The sequence below is a fragment of the Haliotis rubra genome, unplaced genomic scaffold, assembly GCF_003918875.1.
Source record: "Haliotis rubra isolate DU_JTF1 unplaced genomic scaffold, ASM391887v1 Scf481, whole genome shotgun sequence".
In the NCBI taxonomy this organism is placed as follows: domain Eukaryota; kingdom Metazoa; phylum Mollusca; class Gastropoda; order Lepetellida; family Haliotidae; genus Haliotis; species Haliotis rubra.
Window position 1 is genome coordinate 100,907 of NW_025767170.1, and position 12,227 is coordinate 113,133.

Consider the following 12,227-nt stretch of genomic DNA (forward strand, 5'->3'; position numbering starts at 1 on the left):
CGAGTGCGAGTTCAACTTTTTGAAACCGGAACACGTTTTCTGGACGGACGAAAATTGAAATTTGGTAGACCCAGACATAGATGTGAAGATGCAGACAGAGAGTGATATTGCCGACAATGACATCATTCCGCAAGCGTTTACCGTTGATGATAATGATGACAATTTTGATTTGAACATACCCCCAACTACGGGAAACGAATATCTCAGACGGGTCAGGTAAGATTTAACACCAAATTTTCTTCTCTGCTGTTGTGTGTTAATCCAATTATCAGAATAATTTGCCCCGCAATCATTTGCAGGACCAACATTTCCTGTTCCAATTCTGGAACAAGGCCACAAGGGATGTGTTTTTGAACAAATAGTGCTCCATGACGGTTTTTTTGCAATAGAGCTCACTCTAATATTCTAAACTGTGATTACAGGGACTGTAAACATGGTAAACGTGGTAAAGAAAACCCTAGACACATGATTTATACACAGTGGGATACACTATCAGCTCTGAGGCAACTAGACAAACTTCTTGTTCCCCAAGTTAGTATTTAGTTAGGTCTTCACACAAGAAGCGTAAATAGAGACGGGCAACAGAGAGAAAAATGACTGGTCAGTCTTCCTATATGCGAAGCGAGCAATTGTGGGCAATGTACATCCCTCGCCTCAGTTTGAAAAAATATTTTTAATGTCAAAATAAAATATCGCCACCATGAAAGATAGACACCCATTTCCTCACAGGGTTGTGCTTTAAGATTTCCAACCTCATACTGATAATTAATCATGTTAAATGTATTTCATTCAACATTTTAAGCACCACTCATGGCATATCAAATCGTCCTTTGCCTCCATTACCCCTACCAGCTTCTGGTTCAACGTAATATTGCGCATAAATGAACCATTCCAGGACTTCAATGTTACTGGGGCAGTGGTGTAGTCTAGTGGTTAAAGCATCCGCTGATCACGCTGAAGACCAGGTTTGATTCCCCACATGTGTTCCCCGGTGTGATATTGCTGGAATATTGCTAAAAGCAGCGTAAAACTAAACTCACACACTCACTGATATACAGTATACTACAGTTACAACAAACTCAAAGTTTTAGTTTGTTATCACTGCAGTTTGTCATGTGCATTTGAACATGTAAAACATGTGGTCCAAATATCAACTTGTTGAATATGTCAGTTCATTATGAGCGTGTTTGTTATAAACATAGTTTATTGTATATTACATGTGCACAATGGATCAGGCTCAAATCACATTTGGATTATGAGGATATTTTTCAGATGTACAAGTAATTAATGCGTTTATACACACACCACAAGTAACTAGCAGTGTTTGTTAAGTTTCAATGTTTGACTGACTGACTGACTGACTGAGTTTGGTTTTACGCCGCTTTTAGCAATATTCCAGCAACATCACGGCGGGGGACACCAGAAATGGGCTTCACACATTGTACCCATGTGTTCAATGTTTGGATATCTGGTTAGTGACTGATACTGGCTTTTAAGTGACAGTATTATTGTATCTGGTTCAGTTTTATCCATGAATCAGTTTTGGCAAAATCAGGCCTATTACCATAATTACAATGAGTATGTCATGTTCATGTGTATAAAACCTATTTTTCAGACAAGAGGCTCGGGAATGTTCCCAAGTGGTAGTGGCCCCTATTGATGGCAAGGCATTTAGCAGTAAACAGACAGTCAAGTATAAAGAGGTAAATCACATGATTTCTTTTGCTTGAAGCAGACATACCCTGTAGAAGACACATCTCTGCTGTCTCTTGTGACTGTAACATTTTACATGTGGGATTACACTTTCTCAGTAAAGTACAGATTATCCCATCCAGGATTCGAACCCACACTATCAGCCAGACACCTAATAACCAGTGTTTTAATCCACTCTGCCACTGCCGCTTCCACCAAAATGGAGGCCTGAAAACCGGCAGTCTAGGTCCCATACTTTGTGTACCCTTCTGACAAGTGTCAATTGGCATGTGACTAGTATCCCTTGGTGAGTGAGTGAGTGAGTATGGTTTTACGCTGCTTTTAGCAATATTCCAGCAATATCACTTCAGGAAACACCAGAAATGGGTTTCACACATTGTACCCATGTGGGGATCGAACCTGTGTCTTTGGCATGATGAGCAAACGCTTTAACCACTAGGCTACCGCTCAGCCTCCGTCATCCCTTGGTGCTGAGTGAAGCACTTGACACTATTTCAATCAATCTGATGGCATATTTGAAACATTGTGAGACTCAAACATTTTTGCCCAAGTTTTAATGTTAGTGTATCTGAAACTGGAAGTAGTCTTATTCTGCACACTCCTAGGAAATGTAATCGGAGGAATCACAGGTTGCCCTGTGTGTGTGAGGCAGAGCTCTTTACCGTAGTCATTTCCAGGAATGTATGGTCAAGGGTTTAAAGTCCAGACACACCCTCAATATGTGTAATAATGGTAACCAGTTGGTTTGTTTCAGACTTTCCTCGCATGCCCGGACAAACCTTGTTATAAATAACTGAAATATGTTTCCAGAGCTTAAGTCAAAGACCATTCAATATTTCTTTATCAATTTTGTACAGATATCAGCCTAGCCTAGTCCCTTTTGCCATTTGGGTGTTTTTTGCAGATCATGCTTATCAGATTTGTTTCTGGTGTCCATGACAAAAATTTGGATAGTTTGAGATGAAAGTAGAGCTGTTCAATATTTGTTTGCCCAGATATTAGTCTAGCTAGAGCTGTCTGCTGTTGATGAAGTTCTTAATGTGTTTGATATTTGCTCCGGTTCCCAGCCATCCAGCTGTATCCCTGCTCCTCGGGGACTGGCACCCTCACCAGCCTGGGAGAAGATGCAAGTTGCTGACTTTGCAGAACTGAGACAGGTGAGGTAGCCCTTCATATGTCAGATCAAACTGTATACACTACGCACAAAATAATCACTGTTTCTATGGATATATCAGGACCTCAGACAGTGTATGAAATAAGCCAAAACCCCAGCCAAACATCAGGGCTGGTAACTTCAAAATGTTACCAGTCCAAAATGGATTTAACCAGACCAGACACCAAGATATGACTCAGATGTATATAACATCTAAATTTTTACCAGACCATTGGGCTGGCTAGCAAGAGCAAATCTAGACCTCACTTTTCATGCTCCGTCTGGGGTTACCAGTCCAAAATGGATTTAACCAGACCAGACACTATATTTCATACACTGCCTCAGAGGCTGACATTTGGAACCTTGTCAACAAATTTTTGTAAAAGTTCCAAGTTTGAATAAGACAGTTCACATTCATGCTGTTATAGTTCAACTACTGTCATGTCTTTGTGGAGGTGATTTGTATTTAAGATGAGGATGAGGCTTCAGTTCAATGTCTTACATTCCTTAATTAAAGTTCAATGTTACAATATCTCTGAAATTAAGACAATAAGAACTTTTTATCTGACATCCAAGCCTGAAATAAATAATGTCCTTTCTTCATATTTTGGGTTCCATGATGTCCACCACTGGTTTGTGTGATCCAGGGGCATGGGGTAGCCTAGTGGTTAAAGCGCCACTTGTCATGCTGAAGACCCGGGTTCGATTCCCACATGGGTACAATGTGTGAAGCCCATTCTTGGCACCACCTGCTGGAATATTGCTGAAACCAGCGTAAAACCATACTCACTCACTCACTCTTTGTTCCAGATTTGATTATTTTCAGGCTGCGATCCAACAGCAGGATTATTGTTGTCTGCTTTGATCAACATTAATCAGCTCAACTTATTGATTGCTCAACTTTTATGGAAGTATTCTTGTATTTTCTCTTCCAGAAATTGCTTAGATTCCGAGCTATGTTAAATTCCGGAGAATTAAATGTGAAGAAACCAACCCTGGTAAGTTTAGATAAAATGTAGTGTTAGGAATCGGAAACCAAATCCACTATCGATTATCAGAGTACTTGTGGTGAACGATTATTGATTATAATCGAAATATATACATTATTTTAGTATTCACCCACGAGTTATCACTGTGGGAGGAGCGAATGTGCCTCACTCTCACCTTCTTAGGTAGTGGAAGTGAAGAATACCTTCCCCACTATATCCTTTAGTTATTTTAGTTAGTTACCTATAGACATCTATAGAGGTTTAGCTTATCCTTCATTATATATTATTGATATTTAGTGCGTTTTTCTACAGTTTATTCACGGGGCCCCGTGTTTGTTTCACACTCCGCCTTTAATATGATTATGCAGCCATGTTTATTATATTCACATTAGTTCGCGGTACTAATTTATCCAATTCTACCTTTTATTAATATTTGCTTTCGTTTAGCTTGCTTTACAGCGAATGGAGTCGATGCGTATGCAGAGTGTAATGATACGGAACCCTAAAAGAGTGGTGGAGAGGTGTGGGGCAATAAAGACATCCATCGTGGTTAACAATTTCCCGCCGAGAAGTTACAGTCATCATACGGATGTATCAAAGATTGACACAGCTTTACCAGCGCAGATATCGCGATGTTGAGCCAACACTCCAGCAGGCGTCGCGCACCCAGGGCTGGCGTGACCTCTTCAGTTACTAGGACTTTCTCAGCGAATTGTTCCAGCCCGATATTCTCATCAAATCATCCCGGCGTCAATGGCAGAGATACCATGCGGCGCATATCTACACTGATGTCGGGACCCGATTTTCCGGTGGACCCTCCATTAACACCGCAGATGATTTCCAGTAGAAGACATGATCAAAACAATGGAGGACCAATATCGCTGAAGGCTCCAAGCGTGAACTCAGCGTAGCAGCCGGGGCGATGTCAATCAACCACCTTGGCCAGAAGGACCTAGATGTACAGCGGCAACCAGGCGAAAAGGACCCTAGATGTACAGCCCGGCAGCGGAAAGAATTGAAAAATTCAGATGTACAGCCAGCGAAGGACTTAGATAATCATATATACATTTTTTATGTAATCACCAATTTTAAGGGTTTTCCCCAGTTTTTTTCTAATTAATGTTTTATTATAACTAATTCTGTCATGCAATGAAATGCATGCATGCAAGTAAGACACTGGAATTGTAATTAAACAATAAAAGTGGTTACAATTTTACAGTGTGCACAGCTTTACCCTGTTGAGCGCATGTTTGTTCTTGAATATTCATCAAATTAAATGGTTAGTATGCTTGTTTTACAAAACAACAAAATTCCGATTAATCAAAAATATATTTTCACAATCGATAATCATTTTTCATCCTTCTTTCGGTCGATTTTCGTGTTTTTTTTCGATCATCGGAACACCACTAATAAATATTCTGCTGTTGTTGGTAATTGTGATTCTTACTGTGGCAGTAAGTGAACCTTTGCACACAGTGGACCAATGAAGATCTGGGTTAGAATTGATCTTCAGTAACCCATGCTTGTCAGAAGAGGTGACTGACAGGATTGTATGGTCAGGCTTGCTGACTTGGTTGACACATGTCATCATATCCCAATAACATAGATCGATGCTCATGTCGTTGATCACTGGATTGTGTGGTCCAGACTCAATTATTTCAGACAGCCACCATAGAGCTGGATTATTGCTGAGTGTGGTGTTAAGCTTAACTCACTCACTGTGCATATTTATCTTATATGAAGGTCCTTCTTGCAGCCCTCATCTAATGATGCAGAGAGCTGGTGCCGCTTGTGTTTCGATCGACTGAAAATCAGATCAGTTTTGAGTAGCAGCCAGGAGGAGGGCATGGAAGCCATGGTTGAAGGAGAGATGCCAGCGGGAGTCTACAAGGACCAGCCTGCAGCACCATCGCAGACCTCTATGCAAGGGACACCACCCTTGCTCAGCATCGTCCTCTACATGGATCAGGTGAGGTCATGTTATTTTTTTCCAAACAAATTTTTATGATCTTGTGAAACAACTGAAAGACACTAGGCCTTGAAGCAAAACCTTGCAATAGGGCCTGTAAGTATCGAGAGGCACTACTTTCGGTACTACGCTGGTTCCCGACTCCCTTTACGAGGCCAATTTGCGATATGCGAGACGGGGACCAGCTTACTTCCGGTTCCAGATTCCTGGTGACAAGCATATATTCAAGAACCCGTTTTCATTTTTTATATATTTTTTGGGTGTGATACCGCTGAACTGAGGCCTGTCATAATGTCAGCCTTTGTTGTGATCAGGTCATTTGCTAACAAAAGCACATTCCCTGGTGTGAAAGGGGATTAAGGATATGTTTCGTTTTGTTTATTGTTTTACGCAGAACTTAAATATTCCAGCTATATGGCAGCAGTCTGTAAATAATTGAATCTGAACCAGACAATCCTGTGATCAACAGCATGAGCATCGATCTATGCATTGAGTGGTTTAAGGAACATGATGAATTTGCCCTCTGTCCCTCAATATCAGTTCTCAAAGTCTCATTAAAGTCTGGCATTAAAGAAATCTTACATAACGATATGCAAACATTGGAGTGAGTGAGTTTAGTTTTACGCCGCACTCAGCAATATTCCAGCTATATGGCGGCAGGTAAACATAACAAATTCAGGAGGGTAAATGTGATCTGGTATTGACAGAGATCCAGATATATCAGAGACAAATTCCGATGTACTAATGAATTTAAAATTCTGATGTATCTCAATTCATTGACTTGGTGTTCATTGCTTGGCTCACCATGTTGACTCACCATGTTGACTCACCTTGCTGTTTCAGACCACGGTGATCAAAGTATTAGAATTCCATGTGAACTGGCTTGAGGCTACCGGCTTCACCACACACCAGGTATGTGTGCACTTCTTACATGAGTAAATATGGCTTTATACCATTATAATTTTAGCAATATTCCAGCAATATCACGGTAAGGGACACAAGAAATGGGCTTTTACCTTCATTCATCCCATACAGGAATCAAACACAGGTATTAAAGAGTGAGTGAGTTAGTTTTACGCCGCACTCAGCAATATTCCAGCTATATGGCCGCGGTCTGTAAATAATCGAGTCTGGACCAGACAATCCAGTGATCAAGAGCATGAGCATTAGTGGTGGTCCGATTAATTGAAATAATTGAAGATTGGTCGCAGTGACTATACGACCAAGCAATCGATCATGTTTTCTCATAATCGAACACAAACAATTCTGGAACACTTGTTTTCATAAACAATATATTTCATAAGGTTGGTTTTGTCTGTTACATTTCATAAGCACTACAAGCTCGTTCCAAGTTATGATTGAATATATCTTAAAGACTCTAAGAAATGTATGTTCCTTACATACTTGTCATCCTTTAAAGATATGACATTTTGCACCAAAAAAACCCAAAGAACTACTTGTTTTTCTCCTTATTTGAGCATTAACAAAAATAACCAGGAACATTTCATAAATGACGCTAACCAATTATTTTCAATCATTGATCAGTTGTAATGAACCAATCATCAATTATGAGATTTTAACCAATTCCCAACACTAATGAGCATCGATCTGTGCAATTGGAAACCGATGACATGTGTCAACCAAGCCAGCAAGCGGGACCACCCGATCTCTTACGACAAGCATGGGTTACTGAAGGTTCATTCTAACCCGGACCTTCACGGGTCACGGGTCTTAAGAGCGACGAATGAACACTTTAACCACTACTCCATATGTACCTACCCACAGTCTGTTTCTTGTCATATGAGATCAACTCTATGCTCAAGAAGCTCTTAAATAAATACATAAATATTGTGTAGTTCTATTCTACATTTATGTCCTGGAAAGAGGAAAACACTTTATATCCTGATACTTCTTGTTACACTGCATGGCTGTCTTCATTATGTGGATGGAAGTGCATGCATGTCCCAATCAGTAATCTTTAACATGTTGTTAAGCCCCCATTTAACTCACCCCACTCCTCGTAAAAGCTGACTTGTCAGATGTATTGCTGGCTTTCCCAATGGTGTGGTACGTCGTCATAATGTCAACCACTGGTTGAAAGGTTAAGACTGATGACTAAACCTTTATAAAGATTTGAACTATTGGGAACTTGATAGAGGGGACAAAAGTATTTGTATTCAGTTAGGGAAAACAGTTTGATGCATGGTAATTTGGACCTTCCAATCAATCTTAAAAAGAAATTTCAATTAAGGCCAAACCAATTTTATTTCTTGATTTACGGATCCCTAGTTGTATTTTTTCACGAATAAGAAAAAAAATAAATTAATTTTCCCTGCACAAAAAAATAAAATCCTCATCTCTGTATTGGCCAAAATTGTTCACATACCCCCAAAAAAATTTGATTGTTTTTTTTCTGCCCCATACACACTTCATAAATTGCCAAAAATAAAATACTTTTAGTATTTAAAAGGAATATTACTTTGACTGGTGATTTTTATTGTTATTTTTTTCCCTCCTGCCTTTAGGTTTTCTGAGGACAAAAATCCGTAAAACAAGAAATAAAATTGGTCTGGCCTAATCAGATCAAAGTGACGATGCATTAATGTTGAGACACAATCAAGCATGCCCTTTTTGTCAGGATTTCAAAGAGCATCATGGTAGGTGGTGTAGCATAGTGCTTCAAGTGTTCGCTCACCATACCGAAGTCCCAGGTTCTATTCCCCACATTGGTACAATTTTTGAAGCCCATTTTCTAGTGTCCCCTGCCGAGATATTGTTGGAATATTACTAAAAGTGGCATAAAATTCACTCACTTTCTGGTATATTATATAGTCAGGTGAGCTGCAGAACCTTGTGGCTCTTTTCAATAATTACTCTGATGTTCCCACCTATATTATATTCACCACACAGCTGTAACATACTGTTCCAGGGTCGATGGTTCTACGCCTTGCTGGCTAGTCTACAGAAGCCCTTGCTGCCCGAGGCGTGCTCTGTCATCAGGGACTTGGCTCGGCTCTGCTCCAACCTCAGAGCTACTCTGGTATGTATTTTGTAAACCAGTGGATGTTTTGGGTAGGGCTGTAACGATGCAATTGTTGAGTCTGGGTTTCCAGTTTCTTGTCAGTTATTAAATGAGATTTAAACTACTTTAACTTGTTTTTATTTCATGTACACTATACATTAATTTGGGAAATGACTTCAAATGAGACATGTCAAGGAGAAAAGAAATTATTGTAATAGTCACAATAGGCTATTGCAATAGTCACAATAGGCTATCACATTAGTATGTTGCAATAGACTTTCGCTATCACAATAGTTGTTTCCCCCTCAATAGTCACCCGTAGTTTCGGGTCAATACAGATCCTTCTGGTCTTCTGAAGAGCTGATTAATTTCTGTGACATCGTACCCATTGATCTACTGCAATCGATCTTTGTCATAAGAGGCGACTAAAGCGGAGATGCCAACCACTCTGATTTTGGAGGAGTTACTCTGATTTTCCAATACAAAATCCACTCTCCGATTTGTCTATAAAAACCTCCGATTTTTAGAAAATACAGATATGTTTATAAATTTAGAATGTTTGAAAGAATTTTAGTAAAAAGCCATTTAAATATGTTCATTTGAGTTCAGTATTATCTGGTTAAGTATGCCCAGAAATTGCATATTTCCAAGCTAAATCTAAAGATTTTCATAGGGGAAGACCCCCAGACCCCCACTGTCAAAAGGGGGTCCAAGCCCATTCTCATGCTTACCCCCAACTCGCACCTTCAGGGCTCAGGAGTTGCTTTTAGTAAGGCATGACTCCAGTCATTTGATTCAAGGTTGGCATCTCTGCTAACAGGATAGGGAGGTATGGCTCACTAGCTTGGTTGATGCATGTCATCCCAACTGTGTCGATCCATGCTTGTGAGTGAGTGATTGAGTATTGTTTAGTTTTTAGCAATATTCCAGCTAAAATGATCATTTTTATGGAGAAGCATGTACAATGTGAATGATCTCCCTAAACTTTATGTACAAACTGAAGGAAACAACACACACAATACCCCAACCCCTGCGTGTTATGTACAAAATTAACGACTCCAATTGCTTAGATCAATGTTCATGATGTTAATCACTGGATTGTCTGGTCCAGACTTGTCGATTGTCATCATATTGCATGAATATTGCTTATTCTTGCTTACCTACAATGTTCAACCAGTCACTTACTCTCTAATTTTTCATTTTCAGGTCAGTCAAGAAGACCCAAAGTTGCTGGAACTTAATTTGCTGATATGTCTTGTGGCCAAATACTTCGAACAAAATGACCTGGCATAGACTGTCGAATACTGAACTGGACAGGAGTACCATATTTACTACAAGGTTGACATAACGACCTACCAGAGACTGTTTTTGTTGAAACTAAACAGAACTAAAAGTATATTTACAACATCCTTGACAAAACGTTGACAAAATGAGTATTTTTGTTGAAACTGGACACAAGTACAACTATATTTACTTCATGGTTGACGAAACAACCCACCAGAGGTTGTTTTGTTGAATTTTGACATTAGTAAATGTATGTTTACAACATCTTTGACAAACGACCTACCAGAGACAGATTCTGTGTAACCTGGACGGACATATACACGTTTACAAGATGGTTGTATGCTGGTTTGAACGCCCATTGCTGTCAGTGATGACTGAGATGAGCAAATCGAAGTAATGTAATATAGATCTTTAAGATCATAGGCCTTATGTTACCTTTTTGAAGTGCCATAATGGATACCTTGATTCAGAGGTTAATTTTGTGTTGTATCTCAGCTGACCATCGCTGTACACTTGTGTTCACGTCCATGTTATATCATTTACTGGAGGTTATTGTGTAACTGTAGTGTTTCAGCTTTAAGGATGCCCACTGGTCCATAATAGGAAGGCATGACGTCGTATCCCAGTTGTGTATATCCATGCTCATGCTGTTGATCACTGGATTGTCTTGTCCAGACTCAATTATTTACTGACCACCACCATATAGCTAGAATATTGCTGAGTGCCGCGTTAAACAAATCAACCTCAATATTGCTGAGAAAATATTAAAATTGTTATGATTTATTTGAGTTTCCAAATGGAAAAGTTTGCGTGCATTTTGTTAAGTTTCACACTTTTTAATTCATGCATAAGATTCACAATGTTCTATCCTGGCATACAAGCACCAGTCTCATTATGACAGGTGGACTTCAGCTGGACTTCAGCTGTCATTAGAAAACTCCCATACATAATTGTTTCCAATCCAAATTGAGAGTGTCTAATGTCATTGATTGTCCAATCAAATTCAAGTATTTCATGTAGTCATGGTAGAATTCCTCCCTGGTACAATTCCCCCAGCGGACATCCCAGAGCAACACTCAGTCACAGAGAATCATTGGTTAAAAAAGATCCAGGTTGAATTACTTTTTGTTGTTGTTTTTTTACCTTATCAAATAAGGACTTAAGAAGTAGTTGCTGTAGATGTGCTTAAATGTTGATGTCAAATGTTGATCATGATGTCAGCTATTTTCATAATAACCATTGTACAAGGCAGACACTGTATTTCATGTGTTTGGTTATCTGGTGCATAAAGAGTTGCTTCCCTTTACTATGTACGGGGCCTGGCCTTGAGCGAGATGTGGAGCATTTCAAATTGTTGTGTCTGTTTTTGAATAAAGTGCTCAGATATATTGTTTGTCTGGAGTTTCCTTGTAGGGTTAGAGTGAACCTCAACAATTGATAGTGGTCGGAAAAGTTGACCATGTGGATGACGTGGTGACTGACTGACTCGTCTTTGTACCCTGACCTCATTGTTCAGTCACTTGATTGTCTGGTCCACACTTTGTTTTCAGACACTCGTTGTATAACTGGAATATTGCCGACTGTGGTGTCACCCTAGCGCCTCTGCCAAAGCACATCACGATGTATCGATTCTTCCTGTAATATGCAGATCATTCAACAAAATATTTTTGTTTTGTCCATTTCACTTGAAACTATCTACACATTAGATACAGCAGAGACGATATAATAAATGATAATAATATAACCTATATAAAATAATGTCATTTAACTGTTAAGTTTCCTCTAGGAAATGTAATAAAACGGGGGGAAACTATTTGCATTCGTGGGATGGGGGTGTTATTCCTGCTCGACTCGGTCATACCATAATAGAAGCATAGCCATGTTGCTTTGTACTTAACATATGGGACATGCTGCTTCTGCAACCGAATCATTTTCCCCCGCTTTAAATCGTCTGACTACAATTTTCTTCTAAGGGACCGTTCATAATTTATGGTGTGTGTTATGTATGTATGATTTTAGGGGGGTGTCACCCATTTTGTTCTTGGGGAAATCAACAATTTTGTACACGTGTACTGGGGGGTTGTGGCTGTCATCAAT

At 39.5% G+C, this 12,227-nt stretch overlaps 1 protein-coding gene across 1 annotated transcript; it reads left to right on the forward strand.

The window, feature by feature from the left end:
• The first annotated feature begins 22 nt into the window (after positions 1 to 22).
• On the forward strand, positions 23 to 11,518 carry LOC124291102 (gem-associated protein 2-like). The gene is made up of 8 exons (XM_046728002.1): positions 23 to 216; positions 1,616 to 1,703; positions 2,781 to 2,870; positions 3,802 to 3,864; positions 5,612 to 5,824; positions 6,668 to 6,736; positions 8,754 to 8,864; positions 10,053 to 11,518. The coding sequence occupies exons 1-8, from the start codon at positions 89 to 91 to the stop codon at positions 10,137 to 10,139; spliced, it is 849 nt and encodes a 282-aa protein (XP_046583958.1). The 5' UTR covers positions 23 to 88; the 3' UTR covers positions 10,140 to 11,518.
• The last annotated feature ends 709 nt before the right edge of the window (positions 11,519 to 12,227 follow it).